We start from the raw sequence: 18435 nt of genomic DNA, 5'->3' as shown, positions 1-18435 counted from the left end.
TATTCAAGAAATACTTAACGATTTTGCTTAGCACAACATTTGGGAATTGTATAAAAATCAAACCACCACATATCCCCCCACTCCCTATAGAGGCCAGCCTTGATGCAAGGAAAGAGTTCTGTAAAGTCAGTCTGTTGTTCCTTGAACTCATCAAAAAAGTTCCTTATTTCACATTTGTTTCCGTGATGGAAAAAGGGAATGACATGTTCCTGCAGCTGTATTCAGCTGCCCCATGAACAAATAAAATGTCATGGGGCAGCTAGAACACTCCAACTGTACACAATCAAATATATCATAACTTGTGGGTTTACAACAAAAATTCTGATTGGCTCCCTAGAGATTTTTAATCATTGCCAGAGAGAATTTAGGCATTTTAAGCAAAGATGTTAAGCATTTCCCCTTTATCCTCCAATATACACACGCTGCATCCAGTGCTCCAGTAAGGCAAACATGCCATGCCCCCCTTCCCTCCTGTCCCCAACACCAGTGCCAGTGTCTGGCCTTCCTGCTTCTCCTCAAGTAGAATCACATCTCTGTTCTTTGTGCCCTAGAGTACCCAGCTCAAGCCACCATGCCTTCCATCCCCATCTTGGTCTATGAAACCCTCCCTTTTCCCTGGTATACCTGCACACATTGAATTCTCTATCAGAGGATTCAGCATTTTAGTAAATGCACCTTGCAGCTGGATTCATTCAACAAAATGGTTCAACAAAAATTTACCAAGTATTGTAAGCCAGGCACTCTGCTAGGCACTGAGTAAGCCAACATGAAGGTAGCCTTAAACTCCTTCATCTATAATCCGTATCGGTTTCACCCCCAATTAAATTAAAAGCTCCTTAAAGGGAGGAGCATACCTTTCCTAGTATGGTTTTGAGCATGTGAGTTCAAAATATTTGCAGATTAGAAACTCACCCACCTTCCGATTTTTACACTAATAGTAAAAGCAACCAGATTCAACTTTGTTTTTCAATTCATTCACCAAAAAAAAAAAAAAAAAAAAAAAAAAAAAAAAAGTTATTTGTAACAAAGGTTGAAAGGCACTGCCATGTTACCTTACAAGCAATCCAACCATGCTGGCAAGTTAAGTTAGTTAAAGCTAAAGGGTGTGGCAAACTCTAATTCAAGACACAGGACACAATTTTTTTTTCAAATTATGTAGGCGTTTATCATTTAGTCCATTGCCATGGGCATATACTGAAGCAAGTAGCTCTTTGGCTTTGAAAATGATGCAGGCCAAAGTCCTTTTGCAAAGTATTTCATGTCTACATCTGAAAAGGAGAGAGGTTAGTGGTTTCATTAGAGCAAACTCTGCAATGTGGGTTTCTTGGGACGACAGTTCCAGTTTCACCCGTCCTTCTTCATCCATGGATCCTAAAATTTCCTTTTAAAAATATAATGCAAGTGAGTCATTTGGCTAACCACTTAGAAATTCCCCTGTAAGCAGCAGCATATATGGATGCCTGGCTGGCTCAGTTCGTAGAGCAGGCAATTCCTAATCTTGGGATTTTGAGTTCAAGCCCCACATTGGGTGTAGATATTACTTAAAAAAAATAAAGTCTTTTCACCTTGGTAAACTACCCCAACAGTGTGAAGTTAGAATTCCATCAGGGTGATGCCAGGTTCCATTTGAAATTTATTTGCAACCTGCTTGGGCACAGAAGCCGTTGTCTCCACAAACATTGGTGTGGTTGAACTGACAGTTAATGTGTTGTGATCTGGAGTTCACCGTTAAAAGGGTCACCCAAGCAAAGTCCTGGAGTTTATTTGGTTATTAATATGATTGTTGGCACATCCTATGCAATATATCTAAATTGAATTATGGTATCAGATAAAATTATAGATGGGACTAAAGCTTGTGTATCGTCCATTATCATGTGTAATCAATAAACGATTTAATATTCTCTTGAAAAAAATTTAAAAAATAAAAAATAAAAAAAAAGTAGCAGCAGCAGCAGCATAAAGGTCATCTGATTACCAAAGTGTTGCTTCAGAATTTTCATGAACAATCCGATGATCCTCATGCTGAGTGGGAATTCCAAGGGAGGCTCTGGTATCTGGCAAATGTCAGAAGCTCCTGGCCTGTCAAACCCTATTGTGGGAGGGAAGTCTACTCTTGGTGTGCCAAGTACCGAGAGAGGACAGTCTCAAGATCTACAGCCCCTGCTGCAACAGCTCACCAAGTGCAATGAATTGTTACTGACAAGCTGGTGCCCGGGATTGGCTTCTGTGGGTAAATGCTTGGAGCGATGAGAAATTCCCCTCAAGGTCAGGAGAACTGCTTGCCATTCAACCTAACCTGCCAAGGAAGAAACCGAGCCAGAGCAGCGGCCGAAAGCTAAAATAGGGGAGACAAGAGATGAGCCAAAAAGACAATGATAATATTACTTTTGTTTTTCACTGCATTCGTATTTCCCATGCAGCTGCTGCCTTCCTTTGAGATTGGCTCATGGACTGAAGATGACGTGGTAAGCGGCTTCTGTTAATGCCTCCTTTGACCTGGGCAGGTATTTCAGACATTGGTCCACAAGCTACAGATGCAGCTGGAGGGGTCGGGGCCTTAAGAAAATCTAACTAGGAGAAGTTGACAAATTCCTTGTTTTTCTATTTTTAATGCAGTAATGATTTAAAATAAGGCCTCAAGAGCAAGGCAAGTATCTTCAAATCTTACAAGAGGATTCCACTTCCCTATTTGCTCTGAAAGGTATTCCAGAATACTATAATGAATACCAATGGCAAAGTTAAAGGAGTGATCCAGGATACCAAATGAACAAACGTGAAAACAGTTTGATCTTAAGTTTTCCTAAAACACCAGGGATGGACTGGAACCACAGTGGAGAAAGATCTGGGAAAGGCAGCTCTAGACTGGGATTCCACTGAACTGGGTCTCCTTCCTACCTTAGGCCTGTTTGAAAGTGACGGGTGCATCTGTCCTCTGGCCTTTCCCAGGAAGAACGGATGCAAGCTCCCAGACATCCTCTGCAGCTGCAGCCAGAGGAGGAGGACAGATTACTTAAGTCCAGAGGAAGTTCTATACCTTACACTTGGGTAGAGACCCTAAGGAACAATCCTTCTTAGCCTGTTGCGTCTCTGTATTTGCTTCTTTAGTGAAAAGTCTGGAGAATTCTTGATCAGAGACCTCAGAGGCTTATACTTGTTCAGGTCCATTTTATAGGCTCAAGTCCCATTAAATGAAAAAGAAAAACAGCTGTAATGCCAGCCTTAGCAAGCCCTCACCCCAGAGAACAGACCAGATGCCACAGTGTACAAATTCACTGCTAGAAACTCTTAGGAAGGTCTGTTTACCTACCTCAAGCTGGTTTCTGGACTGGGGCGTTTTCCTCCCTGCCCACCATGCTCTGGTGAAGTAAAACTGCTTTCAACATTAGCTAACCTCTTTGGCTTCTATAGGGTGAGGAAACTTGGCACCACTTGCCTCTACTTCTTCCCATTCACTGGGCCTCGTGGTTGGTCATGTTCCCACCAGCCCTGATTGTTAACAAGGAAAAAGAACTTAGGATCTATTCATGGGTCTGGATATAATCCCTTTATCCCCAGCTGGAAAGTTGGCCCATCTCATTTGAGAAGAAATTTTTTAAAAAGCACTGAGCTCTAACAGTTATTTTTAGTCTTTGCTCTGAGGTCGAGTGGTTTTCAAGCCATGTAAATAAAATCCCAGGGTCAAGGGCTCCCCAGAGAATTGCTGGGACTGGGTCTGGCCTCCCTTCTATGTGAGAGGCTACCAGTAAACACGTGCCAAGTGATATTCAAGGACAGAGGGTCAATGGGTCCAACTTCATTCTATACAGGAAGCTCTGTGCTTTAACTTGTCTTGGGCCACAGAGCTACTTCCTGACCAGGCCTAAGACATAGCATATTCTGCCCACTTCTCTGTCCACTGCTGTGTGGTCCCTGCTCCCCATACAATTCCTGGGTAAACCAGTACCCCTCAGTAGCTCCGGGGATGACCAGCACATAAAGAGAAAAGTCATTATAAGTTAAGAACCTTCTTGAAGGCTTTTTTTAAATCTCCCAAATAAAAAGCAAAACCCACATTTCCTCAAGTATCCCAAGATGTCCACAGGGAGGGGTATCTCCAATTTGAGAGCTTGATGTTTTAAATCCATAAAGAAGAATGTCTTTCATTTTACCTTGATGGTTGAGCCAAAACTTACATTGCACAACTACAGATATTTTAATCTATCAAAAAGTGTGTTTTACTGTGAAGTCAGGCCACTGACCGTGTGTGAATCTTCAAATCCATATGTGTCCTCTCTTTCACAGTATTTTTGGGTTCAGCAGCTCGTCAGAAAAGGCAAGTAGAATAACTTACCTTCTTAATTCATGCAGTTAACTTTGCTCGGGGCATGGTTTCATCTCATTTTGTTCTGCCTTCTAATCCCTTCCTTCAGGGGACTCTTCCGAAGAGATGAGCATATATGCAAGCTTGTTTAAGGAAAACAACATTACAGGAAAGCGACTGCTTCTTCTGGAGGAAGAAGACTTGAAGGACATGGGCATTGTCTCCAAGGGGCACATCATCCACCTGAAGGTACCTCAGAGAGGGAGGACAGTTGGTTGACAATCTTTACTGAGCACCTACTACGTAGCAGACCTTGTGTCATGTCAGAGGCTGAGGATACACATGCGAGTGCAATTGGCTGTTACGGTGCTGACATACTCCCATACCAGCTGATAATTAGCCTTTGCCCCCATGGGACCCCCACTCCCTCCTCATAATCCAACAGCAAAAGGGTTAATACCCAGCACAGCAGAAGTCACCTAGATACACCTGAATATCACTCCATGCCCTCAGGAAGTCCCCAGTTCAGTGGAGAAGACAGGGATTGATCATGCAATCGTGATAAAAAGACAGCTGTAGGAAATGCCACAAAGGAGAAGTGAGGTTGAGATGAGGAAAGTCTTTTGCAAAGAAGTTGTGAAGGAGCTGAGAGCCTAAAGACAAGCAAGTGTGAACCAGGGGAAGGGGATACAGAGGAGGAGGTGTTCTGAAAGGGAAGGCACCGCCAGTGGCAAGGCTGTGATGTGAGAGGCAGCTTAGTGGGCCGGGAGGCCCTGGAGACGTGTTTGTCCGGTGCCTGCAGACCCGCCGTCCACCCGGGAAGACAGCTGGTGATTCCCTTAAAGGCCAGAGAGGCTGGCTGCCCATTAGGAATCCCTAAGGATGCTGGGCCTGTGCAAAGTAAAAGCTAAGCCACTGTAGTACCTAACCTCACGGGAATGTGTGTTCGGTTTGCAGTGTTTGTACTTTTGACCCGGAACGGACACACCACGTGTGTATTCTAATCCTTCATTTTCTCAGGAAATCCTAACATGTCCCCCCAGACTGAAGTCTTGAACACTTTAAAAGCGAAACCTGTTTTTGGTGCTGTTGCTTTTCTTTTCTTTTCTTTTTTTGGTAGTTTAGCAACCAGATCTGTTTCTTTGTCTTGTTTTTTAGCTACCCAAAGCAAATAAGTGCTGGCATCTGTGTGGACGCTGTTACTAGAGATGTGTTTCAAGAGAGATTTTAGGATGAAATCAGTTTGTTCCCCAGACCTTCTCAACCCCATTGTGGGTGGATGGAGGGGTGGGCATAGGTTAGAAAGAAGTCAAAGAAGGAAAGGTAGAAAAAGCAGCTTCCTAGCCAAACCCTATCTCACAAAGTCTCTACTAACACGTCAACTGCTTTTCCCTTTACTTCAGTTAAAGCCACCGGTGTGGCTTTTTCCTTTCTAAGGAAATCCCCTCTGAGGTCCAAAGAGAACCCCTCTACTTCCGTTCTGCGAGCCCTGGGCCCATGCAAGGGCTGTCCTTACAGCCCGAGCACCTGTTGGATGATGGCTTAGCCTTAACCTCACCATCTTCTCCCTCTTAGAATAGGGCAGGAAACCTCATTCATAAACATACATCTCAGAGGCTGGCAAGTAATTTAATCTCGACCTCTGGGTGTGGGCACATCCATCCTGAAAAGCTAAGCTGGCTCAGATGGGCTGCGATGGGAAAAATTATTTTCTCTAGTGCAGAGAAGTTTCAAGTTTCCAACAGAGCAATGTGGTAAATCCTGTCCTATTTGGCAGATGACAAGTAAGATGCTCCGACCTCCCTTTCCCTCTGCTGTCTTTGAAAAAGGACCAACATTCCTTAAGGAGCTGTCAGGAGGAAAGAGGGTGGCAAGCTTTAAATCACAGAGCAATAGTGATTTAAATACCCCCGAGCGGGCCTAGGAGACAGTGCCTCCTCCATGCTGGTTGGTATCATTAGGGCAAGCAACGTCCAAACTTATTATTGTTCAACAAATTCAGTGAATGCCTACTACCTGCAAGATTGGGCCTGTGCAGATACGAAGAAGAATCCTGCCCTTGAGGAGTGTACGCCCCAGAGAAGAGAAAACATGTACATGCAACTTCTCATGATAAAGAGTCTTGGCAGTTGGGAGGAAAGGAACCATTCACTACCTCTGCTTGGGAGGGGCTGTGGGCGGTGGGGGGGGGGAGGGGGCGGCCAGAGGGAAAACTTCACGGAGTGGGGAGGGTCCCCAAGCTGGATCTTGAAGAAGGACAGAATTTGGAATGCACACAGGCGCAGGAAAGGCAAGAACATGAATTTAGACAGAATAAGGAGTTCAGAGAGAAGGAAACAGGAGAGAACAGAAAAAACTGGTTCACTACAAGGAACAATAGGTGGCTGTGTCTGGAAGCCTCGTGCTGCAGAGGGTGGAAGGGAGGTGAGGCCAGACCCTGGACAGTTCATGCAGGTGTTTTCCTTCATGCAGGTGTTTCATGGCTTCTGTGCAGTGGCTTCAGGCCAGTTCATGGCTTCAGGCCAGGGGTCTGGAGTCCGACCAGCTGCAGGGAGTATTGGAAGTTTTGAGAACTGACATGTTGAAAACTTTGCTTCTGGAAGTTGTGAAGTAGATTAGAAAGGAGAGGCTAGGTTTGGAAAGACCAGTTCAGAGGTTATGATACAAAGTAAGAAGGCCTAGCTAAGTGTCACGAAAACGTGAATAGAGAAGGGAAGGATTCCACAGGTAACAGATCTATTTGCAGGTTCAAGAAGGAAAACTAGTGAACACACACTGTGACACAGCATAACCTCAAAACCATCCTGCAGAATGAAAGAAGCCAGACCCAAAGGGTCACCTAGTGTATGATTCCATCTACATGAAATATCCAGAAGATAGGTAAATCCATCTTACAGAAAATGGATTCGTGGTTGTCAGGGGCTGGGAATGTCAGGAGTGACTGCTACTAGGCACAGGGTCCCCAAATGTTTTGGAACTAGACAGAGGTACTAGCTGCACAATGCTCCGAAGGTACTAAATGCTGCTGATTCAGCACTTTAAAATGGTTAATTTCATGACAGTGAATTTCACCTCAATAAATAAATAAATAAAAAGAAGGAAAGCACAGTGGCATGTACACGCCTGACCACAAACAGTCTTCCAGTGGGGAAGCTTTCTCTATTTGACGGACGATGGGCCTTCAAGAAGGATGCATGTGGCAAGGAGACGTCCTAGGAGCCTAGGCAGGAGGAAAAGAGGAATGCCCACCCAGGAAGTAGGAAAAGGAGGAGAGAATGGTATTACAGGAGCCAAAGGTTAAAAAGCTTTATAAAAAAAGAGTCTAATGCTGCACAGAAGCCATGAAACACCTGCATGAAGGGAAAGCCCTCACTGGAGGCAGCTGGTTGGGGTGGGGTCAGTGCAATGTCCTCGGCTCATGAAGCAAAGTATCTGCCCTGAGCTCCCAAACAGCAGACCAGTATCGGGGGGGACCCAAGACTCCCCTGAAACTCATGGATGAGAATGCATATGTGCATAAAGACAGTTGCCAGAGAGGTGAATCTCAAAAGTCAGGCGGTCCACCTAACTGCCAAAGCCACAGCTAGGTTACTGGACACTCACGGGAGACTCAGCCAACACGTGGCACTCTTAAACTCAGCCGGGTTGTGGGTATTTCTGACAAATAAGCTTGTATGACAGAGCAGGATTAAGAGAAAAGGATGATGGAGGCTTGTTCTGGGAGGTCCTGCAAACATTTGTGGGGATATGAGAATAAATAGTGCTTTGAGCTGGGCCTCTGGGGATAGGACACCAGGTGAATACCTCCAGACTAAAGGAGCCTTCCTGGTACTTGTCAGGCATGTTACACACACACACACACACACACACACACACACACAATGAGAATGTGCCCTCCATTCTCTGCTGTCACCAAGGAAAGCACAATCATCGCTGTGTACTTTCTCAAAGAGACTCTCAACCCTTAAATGGTAGGTCATGAAACTAAACAGTCTTTCTACCTACCCCTCTGCCACTTTGTTGTCCCTTTAAACCTGTCTCAGCATCCTTCTTCCCTGTGCCTGGAAGCCTTCACGTGGAGGGGCCGTGCAGAGGGAATGGGGCTGAACATCCGTAAGTGTTCATTACATTGTCAAGTGTCAACAGCTTTCATTTCACTTTGAAAAATGCATCTAATTTTTCTCACATTGGCACTTTCTTACTCTCTACGTGATATGTTCTGTTCACAGAAAAGCTGGATTATACCTGAGGAGTATAAAAAAATAATTTAAATGGTTGCCCTTTCCTTCAAGAGTTCTTTGTGCTTCAGTGGGGGCAGGGGGAGCATTGGACACATACCCATAGTAAAGCCCTTACCATGCAATAAACCCTTTAGTGAGATTTCAGCCTTAATGAAAGTCTCTGGTGATATATTCATGTTCTTTGTTGTTTTTCCCACAGTTACTCAGGGTGACAACTGCATTCTGCACACTAGAACATTAACTTGTCGCTAGTATACTCTACCAGTGTTTGAAGAATGGTTTTATTTACTGTGTACTCTGAGACTTAACATCTTTAAAATATCTGCCTGTTCCATTAAATAATTATGAACTACCTAGAATACTCTGAACAGCTTTATTCTCAATAGATGTTGGATATTAACATCCCCAAGATATTTTATGGGCTACATAAAGAATGCCTTTATATGTGCACAATAATTTAAATCCTCTCTTGGCACTATCGGATCATTAATAAAGTCATGTTTTTTTGTTTTTGTTTTTGTTTTTACAGTCAGCCATTGAGAAATTAACCCACGATTACCTAAACTTATTTCACTTCCCACCACTGATTAAGGTAAGTAAGGTGTTTTTCTCACCGAGAATGGGCTACTTTATTGATGTATGCACCTGCTACATCCACACCTAAATTTGCCAATGTCGGGAATTGTCGTTTGAAGCAAACTTTAATTATTGTCTAACAAAAGGCCCTTTGAGTGAAGCTTAGGATGTGCATAAATTCAACATGCTTGATTCCTACAAGTTGAAATATTAACAGTGTATTCATGATAAGAACAACACATGTCACCTTAGTGACTCAGGGATGTTAAATACAAACATTGTAGATTAATACAATGGCCTCCCACCTGTCTCCAGAAACCTTTGTCCAGCACATAAGTCACTAAAGGAATTCACATAGTAGGGCTCTGGATTATCTATCACTTGCATTGGGTGCAGGGGGTAGGAGATGTCTTGTTTGAATAACGTATTATATTTGACTTATTATTTTGAATCCAGTCTACAAGTATATGGCACATGTTTTTATACAGTACGTGTTTGCAATTAATACACAGAGCTCTTCTCATTCACTAACTATGGTTTTCCACCTCTAAACTCCAGAAGGTTCATTTTGTTTCTTTTCTTGGCCCTTCACCTTCATCTGTTCTAGCAAGTACACAGTTCCTCTTTGGGAACTGCTTGCAAATATCTTGAGTGTTAAGAACTCTCAGAGTGAGTCTCATAGTGCATCTCCAGGTGCTAAGTGCATTGCTAGAGTAAAAGTGTACAATGCAAGATGCATTGTGAAACATGTAAGACAGTGACATTCAATTTGTAGTGCATGAGGTAAGTCATGTGGAAATGTTCTCAAAGGCTTAAGATGTCATTTCTCTTGCTTTAAAGAATTGTCATTTGTAGCTTGATCCAAATTATCAAACATTAAACAATAGGTTAGCATGGAAACACTAGTACTGAGAAATCATCTCTTCTATATGAAATTAAAAAAAAAGACACTACATACTATTTAGAGTAAATAGTGCTTGGTTTTCTGTTTTAGGACTCAGTAGATGAACCTAAAGAAAATGAGGAAAAAATCGTGAACCTTGAACTTGTTTTTGGTTTTCACTTGAAACCAGGAACTGGCCCACAGGTAAATCACATATTAAGTCTTTTGGATAAATTTCGATCTAATTTACTATTTTTCTCTCTTGGAACTCTGTGATTTCATACACCCCCCCCCCCCCCTCCATCCCCAACCAGCAGATAACTCAATTATGAGTAAAGTATATGGACTTTAAAAAATAGAATTTACTTGAAAGGCTGCCGGGGGCGCCTAGGTGGCTCAGTCGGTTAAACGTTCCAACTTCAGGTCAGGGCATGATCTCACAGTTCGTGAGTTTGAGCCCCACATCAACTCACTTGCTGTCAGCACAGAGCCCACTTCCAATCTTCTGTCCCCCTCTCTCTCTGCCCCTCCCCCACTTTCTCTCCCTTTCCCTCTCTCTCAAAACTAAACATTAACAAAAATAAAAAGAAAAAAAGAAAGAAACAAAAAGAAAGGCTGCCGGCCACCTATGTAATCCAGTCTTGGAATCTTACTCTCTTGTTCAGCTGAAGAGTCCTGTGTAAGACTACCCAAACCCTCAGGGAAACTCACAGCAAAGCACTGGGGGGTGGCGGGGAGGATGCCAAAGTGATAGTTGATGCTGTTGGGCATCGAGCATCTCATCTTCTTGTTTCTGTTTTATAACACTGAGAGTAAAACAACACTGAGAGTAGAACTGTAGGCAATATGGAAACCCAAAGAATCAGCTCTAAATAGGGCAGAAGGGCATTTGACCAACACTTAATCAATCAGGCTTTCGCTATATGTTAATTTTAGAGTATGGCAAAATTACTTGACCCAGGTGGCATATGAACTGGAATCACAAGTTTGTGTTACTTTGGATTACCATAGATAGGCAGTAATGATAACTTATATTAATGGACCACATATTGTGTTCCAGGCACACAGCACTGAGGCATAAATGCTACTTCCCCCTATTTTACAAATGAGGAAACTGGGGCTCTGAAAAGGTTAACTAACTTACCCAAGGGTTACCTGGCTAGCAAGCAGAGCGATGAGGCTTTGAATGCAGGCCTCTCTGATCCCAGAACGAAGCTCTTACTTACGGCACCGTTTGTACCTTTCTTTGGAGGCAGCAGCTAAGAGACCTTGTGAATATAGCTCCTTACAACCCATAGCCAGTTGCTCTGGGAGTGCTAGCCTAGGCTCAGCTAGCCCACTGGCCTGTCCCTAATTATGCTGTGCATACCCCAGGCCATTCCTGAAACCAGTGTTTGGGAGTGACTGGAAATGGTTTTGAGGGGGTAAACACTTCAAAAGATACACTTTCTGGACTCCTGACAGTGTCCTGCCTGCACCACTACAGATATATCGGTGCTTTTGCTGAATGGAAATCTTTATCTCCCTGGTTTTGCCATAGAAGCTGGTTGAGTTAAAAAAAAAAAAAAAAAAAAGCAGCAGCAGCAGCAGCTGGTTGAGTGAAAGGTTTCTCATATACGAGCACTTTCCTTTCTTCCTGTGATGGGTCATGGTCTAGTCATTCCTGTTGTTAGAAGCAGCTACAGAAAGTGGGGCAGTAAGATCCTCTCTACAACAACAACCAGGCACCCTTCTAGCCCTGAGATTCTGTGGCCGTGGGCACTCCCAAGGCCATGTGATGGTAAACAAATCACATATTTTAATTTGCTCTCTTTGATGTCCTCGACTCCATGGCACTTAGTACTCTTTGTTTAAACCATCGTATGGCTTGTAGGTGATGAAAGAAGAGGGAAGAATTTTTTTTCAGAGAGACTTGTCAAATTTAGTCTCAACCAAGAAAATAACTTGCAACTAACAAAGAAAGGACTTGTTAATATGGAAAACTAAAAAATATCTTCTGTAAACATTTGCAAGGTATAAAGGATACTGGAGACCAAATACAGTGGTTTCGTTTTGTCCACAGTTGTGTAGCCTTCTCAAGCCGTAGGTTTTCACGAGGCCTAAAGTCACTGCAGCTTTTGACAGCCTATTGATCCTTGATCATGCCTACAGTCATAATTTCAATACATTTACACCATGCATTCAGCAGACATTTACTGAGGACCTGGCTGTCTGCTAGAAGGTCAGAATACAAAATCAAAAAGTACAGTCCCCGGCTTGCAAGGAACCCATCGCTGATTGGAAGAAATAGACAAGATCAGTGAATGGTTTTAGTACAGAATGACGCCTTTTTTTTTTTTTAACAACATCAAGCACATCATTCAATGGAAGCACACTGGCTGCACATTGAAAGCAGATGCATAGAGGGGTCAGAGAGGATCTTAAGGTCTTTTTGGTAGAAGTGGTGCTTCAACTAAAAATTTAAAACCATTAGGAATTATTAGGCAGGGAGAAGACATGAAAGGCAAAAGGCATAGCTAGCATCTGCAAAAGATGTATGAAGTATGAAGCCAGGAGGACACAGGGAGCTCTTCTTTAGGCTAATTTCTATGGAACTGCACAACTCACTTCAAGCATCACTACCTCTGGGACTTAGCATGAAGCAGGGGGACGAGTGTGGTGAGAGTTAGGCCATAATAGTGGCTGGTGACCAGAAAAAGAACGATGTTAGGTGCTAAACGAAGGAGTTTGAAAAGTTTTAAGCAGGGAGTAGATAGGATCAGATTTATGTTTTTAAAAGATCTCGCAGGGGCACCTGGCTGGCTCAGTTAGAGCATGCGACTCTGGACCTTGGAGTTGTGAGTCCAAGCCTCATGTTGTGTGTAGAGATTACCTAAAAATAAAATATAAAAAAATTTTTTCAAGTAAATAAATAAAATATCTCTAAAAAGCACAGGGGAGGGTCAACTGGAAAGAGACCAGGCTAAAGTGAGAAAGACCCATTAGTGGGCAATGCAGACAACCAGGTTAAAGGGAACAAGGAGAGGAGGCTATGGCAGTGCCATGGAAGCGCCAGGAGTCCAAGGACCTCGAGACGGAACTGCTCAGACTGGGTCACCAGCTGGAAATGGTGTAGGGATGGGAGAGGAGCCAGGATATTGCCAGGTTTCTAGTGTGGGCAGCTGGGCAGATGATGTTATAACATAACAGATCAAAAAGTGAAATGTACAATGTGGATGTCATGCCATGGTGCTAAAAGTATAAAGAAGTGACTGGCGGGCTCCGTGCTGAGTGTGGAGCCTGTTTAAGATTCTCTCTCTGTCCCTCTACCCCTCTCTCCAGCTCAGGCGCTCTCTCTCTCACTCTAAAATTAAAAAAAAAAAAAAAAAATTTTTTTTAATTAAAAAAAGGACTGGAATGGATGAGGTTAACCAGGAAAAGCTTTTTTGGAAGGGGTGAGTTTTAAAGCAAGGTTTGAAGAGGTCCATGGTCATTTGCAAATAACTTCCTGAATATAATGTTTAAAGCTTCTACTTAGTACTTTGTTCTAAAGAGCTAAGTTATTTCATAAATGTCATCTCATTTATCCCCTTGGCATTTCTGTGAGATGCTTAAGGTATAATATTGTCATCACTGATCAGGAAACAGAGAACAAGAGGAAGTGTGTGACCAGCCTTAGATGGGGCGAGGACAGAGCTGAGACTGGAAATTACATCTTTATCATTACCTTCTTATTAAACATGTGCTAGCTCACATACCTGTCCCAGGAGATTTAAGCCATCTGTACATTTTCATAAAATAATCCTAGAATAAATCACTGTCCAGTTCTAAACTACCCAGTTATGCCAGCCTATACCCTAGCATTATGAAACATTTCCCCCAAATATTTGAAATTCCAATTCCCCACATGAAAACCGACCTTGACCTTGACCTTAGTGCCTTAACCTTTAAAGGTGGAACCCAAGAAAAAAGGACATCCTCAAAATCCCAACTGAGTTCTCATAAACCCATCATCACAGAAACGGTGAAGCCTTTCCGTGACTAGAATAAGTTACTAGAGGACAGTGATGCTCTGCAAGTTGTCTCCAAACCGGGCTTTGCATATCAGGGAGATCTGCTTGACCATTTCACCTTTCCTTTTACAAACAAAATGAAAGATGCGTTCTAATTACAATTACAACCTCCGGGAATAATACAGGACAGTGACCTTATGATGAAATAGCAGCTCCATTTTCCCATCGCATCTGAAAGGGACCACCAGTTCCACAACCACTTAAAATTAGTACGTTGCTTCAGTACCTGCCCTGCCAGGAGAAAACGGTGAAAATATGACCTTATCCACAAATAACAAATACATGTAGAGGAAAAGCCTTTCATTGTAAGACCGGTCAACCTTTTGTTTTAAGAATTCAGATGCAATGCTGGTTTTTAGCCTCATTTTACAACCAGATGGATTCTGGCACAAAAGTGAGGTTGACTTGCTCAACTGAGGAAAGCCATTCACGTCTGAGCGCCTACATGCCTGCTATCGTGGCCAGGGGCCACTGCATGACGCCTTGCTGTGATGTGTCTTTACTGCCTCGCCCTCTGGATAAGCGGGACCTCAGCAGACCAAAGCCCCATGCACATTTACAGGATTCTCGCACAAATGAAGTATGCTTTTCTTCTTTCCTTTTTGAGGCAAACTGGCAGGGAAGATAGGATTGGACCAAAGGCTTTGCTGGCCATTTAAATTAACAAAATCTGAGAATGGGGTTTACCCATGTATTTTACCTACTTCTAACAAGTAAATTATTAAATAATGCTATATATTGAGGCAAACCTGAACTTGAAATTATGACAGTGGAATTGGCAGAAATTGGGTCTTTCTCAGCTCAAAATTTTCCTGTGCTCAGATTTGAAATGCTTGTAATAATTATTTCATACCTTTGCCAGACACTGTGGTAAGTGCTCTGCAAACATTCTTCTCACATAATTGTTATAAGCCACCATCACAGTGAGCACTATCCCTGCATCATCTCCAAGAGAAACTGAGGAAGGAAGAGGTAAAGTTCCTTACCCAGAATCCCCACCTATTTAGGGGCATATCTAGTCCAAGGACTCAACCACTGTGTCATACTGCCCCTTTCTAGAAAGTAGCATCATCCCTAAAATAGATATATTGGTAATAAAAAGATAATTTGGGGGGGGGATCACATAATAGTAAATTACCATCTTTTGTTTTGTGTGGGAAATGCCTTGTTTTGTAATCTTAAGGCCTTCCACTTGGCACAAAAGGAAAAAGGTTTCTGGAATCTCAGATAGCTTCATGCACCGCCCCCCCCCCCCCCCCCCCCCGCCCAGGGTGGCAACCACCCTTTCTTTCACTAAAATATTCAGCTCCATAGAGTTTATTATTATATCTCATATAAACTTGCCAGTCAGGAATATTGATTCTCAAATTGCCAAGGAATAAACTATCAAATCACCCAGCAGTTTTCTCACCAAGAAACTGAGACTGTGTCATAAAAATTTAAAATCAGGGTTATGAAGGAACTATCTGGGGAGCCCATGCTTTCCTTGCGTGTACTGGACAGTCACAGACGTGGTCCCTGGAGTCCCTACCCCCACCCCCTCCCTTCCACATGGAAACCTGTGGGTCTAAGTTGATGACCCACAGCACTCAGGGGAGAAGCCCGGGAAACACCACCCTGTCTCTGCCAGCACCCTGGCTACACGGACCCCAAAATAGACACAGGCTTCCGGACTCCTGTACCTCCTACATCTGATTTCCTTTTGAGCAGTATTCTGATGGAGCAAGTGAATAAGGAAGACAAAATAAAGAGGAACACAATTTTGAAGGTATAGAAGCAGAGTAACAGCCCCCATCAGAGTCCAAGGCTTCTTCCGTTCACCCTGCCCCCCCTTCTTGCGTGCGTCACGGGTAACACAGGGACCCCTTCTTCCACACCTTACCAGAAGCAACTCAGTCAACAGTTCTGCTTCTCTGTTCATCCTCTCTAGGTTAGAAACACTGCTTGTTACAAATACTTCCCACCTACTATTGTGCTGTTAGGTCTTTATTATTGGATCACTTATAAAATGTTGCATTTAATAAACAATTGAATCTCCAGGCCCTTTCTCAGAGCATTGTAAATATCAAAAACTGTCAAATGGGGCTTTTTTTCCTATTGTGTAATTTTTATAAATGGATAAATAAAGTAACAGAGCACAAAGATTTTGTAAGGAAGAAAAAAAAAACCCCAACACTTTTTGTAAATTTCAGAACAGCTAAAAGCAATGCTTTACTTTGATATATCTTGCATTTATTAAAAATGCAGTGTAAAGAAGCTTATTTCCTATGATCAACTCTTTCTTAGGGGATGAACATATGCACACACACATGTCCGTGTGCCTAAGTATATGGGCTTGTAGTGGCAGGGTTCTGTAAGAAATACAACTTTTAATTGACAGCCAGGGAGCAAATGCAGCTTAGAATATGACTGCATGAACTTGCTGCATATTTCTAATCACAGTGGGGCTACACTTCATCACACAGGTCAAGCAGCTGCTTACAGGCCCAGAGCAGAGCTGCTAAGCACATACTTGCTGATAGATGGATAATCACATGTAGAAACGGCACACCAGAAAATGTCTAACAATGGGAGAAAATGGCCCTGACTTGTAGTGTTCGTGGATCTCCATGGTATAAATATTTTCACCAGGGCCAATTACCGAGCTGATGTCCCTGAACTTGAAGTTGGGAAGAGGTGTGAGCAACCAGCTTGTGAGGGCGGCTCCAGCACACCACATGATCCCTCGTGGCCTTCTTCATCAAGACCCTGAATTCCTTTTAAGATAGTGAATGGCAAGGAAGTACACGTGATAAAACATAGGTATGACTGCATGACAAATGCATATAGCTGGTTTCCAGCTATAATAATATGTGTAGTTAGCTCACAGAGAGCTCTAGTTTCCCACCGAATCCATAGTTGGCTCAGATCTCCTTGGGTTGCCATTGGCTCATACAGATACACTGACTCTATTATGGGACTTCAAAAATTAGGATTTGAGTTTGTAGAGAGTAGGAATATACTACTTATGGAAACAGAAACAAAATTTAAATTTGTGATGGTCTTTTAAAAATATTTGAATAGCCACAGTTGTTGACTCCATTGATGACAGGACATCTTTGCTTTCGAAGGTTTTCCAAAGCCACTGAAAGAAGGAAGACTGTGATAACTCAAAATGACTTGTGTTTTCTGAACCAAAAACTAGGTCTTGAGAATAATCAATTATAACAGGGACTGATTATTTGAAATGAAATTAAAAGCACTGCATTGGAAAAGCAAAGATGTACGACAACCATCTCAATCCTGTACGTCAGGATCTGGGCTGAGAACAGCTCAAATGGTAAACAATGCCTACCAACCAGGTCAGTGATTTTTCTTCAAAGGTCATTAATTTTTGGCATCATCTCTGAAGTCATGGCAAGGGAGGGGAATTTAGTAGTCAGAAGAGCTGTTTTTATATTTTGAGTGTCCTGGGTAAAAGTCAATTTGCAGCCCATTTGTTAGCGTTTAAAAAAGCTTATAAGCAGTCATTAGGTAAGCTAGAACACCTTCTATGTTGTTCAAGAAACTCAGTCTTGAGAATAGATTCTGAGTTATTCAAAATCAATAGCAAGACTTACTCTTTTTTTTCCAAGATGAATACCCAGTACCTTCCAATTTTAAAAAGAGTTTTAAAAAAATGAAAAACTCCTTTCCAAACATGCCAACTAACATCTGAACCATTTCAGGTAGTGTGTAATGCATCATATGAGAGTACGTCTCACTTGATTTCTTTTACTTTATTTTAACTTCATCCCTAAAGTCCTTTTTTCATACATAACTCGAATAACAGCCCCCCAAAAGGCAATATAACAACCTTATCTCTACTGGTGTCTAGCTGGCACCAATCTGCCCTGACCTTAGACACAAGCCATTGTTAAGGGTATAACGCATTTACATATTTTGCAATAAAACATCAGTTATTTGCATTACTGTGTCAAGTTTTATTTGATTCTTTCACCTAAAAATGACTCATTTTCCTTTCTTGTATTTTAAAAACCAACTACTCTAAGCTTGTTTGAGAATAATCAAAAATTGCCCATTTAGCTAGAAGTCATTTTCTTTTCAAAAGGCAAATGTTATTTAATCTTTCAGCTGTTCATTGTGCCATCATAAATACTTTCTTTTCAGCACAGTTGTGGGGACTGAAATGAGCCCACTAATTGCCTCCCATTTCGACTGACATGTGGTGGTTTAGTGGAAAGAGAACACAGCAGGGAGAAGGAAATAGGAGGCTGAGAAAATGAGAGCTAATTATTTTCACTGCCTCATGTCAGGCTCTGTGTCAGCCTTGTTTTTACAAACTGGAAGGTTTAGCACTAAATAAAACAAACTGGCGTCATGTTTTTATATACTGGCAGTGTC

The 18435-nt window shown here is 42.5% G+C and overlaps 1 protein-coding gene and 1 long non-coding RNA gene across 9 annotated transcripts in view; one reads left to right on the top strand and one right to left on the bottom strand.

Moving 5' to 3' along the window:
• The window catches only part of LOC109273140 (uncharacterized), a 48595-nt gene extending 44159 nt beyond the window's left edge, over positions 1-4436 (bottom strand). For all 5 annotated transcript variants that reach the window (XR_008423964.1, XR_008423968.1, XR_008423962.1 and 2 more), the window contains exon 1: positions 4331-4436. This is a non-coding gene — a long non-coding RNA (uncharacterized LOC109273140). The remainder of the gene's footprint in view (positions 1-4330) is intronic.
• MAP3K20 (mitogen-activated protein kinase kinase kinase 20) overlaps positions 1-18435 on the top strand; it is a 191713-nt gene that overhangs the window by 154015 nt on the left and 19263 nt on the right. For all 4 annotated transcript variants that reach the window (XM_053907642.1, XM_053907644.1, XM_053907640.1 and 1 more), the window contains exons 12-16: positions 2421-2465; positions 4282-4312; positions 4410-4549; positions 9071-9133; positions 10112-10204. In XM_053907642.1, coding sequence (XP_053763617.1) covers positions 2421-2465; positions 4282-4312; positions 4410-4549; positions 9071-9133; positions 10112-10204 — 372 coding nt within the window. The remainder of the gene's footprint in view (positions 1-2420; positions 2466-4281; positions 4313-4409; positions 4550-9070; positions 9134-10111; positions 10205-18435) is intronic.

The sequence above is a fragment of the Panthera pardus genome, unplaced genomic scaffold (genome assembly GCF_024362965.1).
Source record: "Panthera pardus isolate Hobbes unplaced genomic scaffold, ASM2436296v1 HiC_scaffold_10, whole genome shotgun sequence".
In the NCBI taxonomy this organism is placed as follows: domain Eukaryota; kingdom Metazoa; phylum Chordata; class Mammalia; order Carnivora; family Felidae; genus Panthera; species Panthera pardus.
This window is presented reverse-complemented; position numbering and strand designations above follow the sequence as displayed.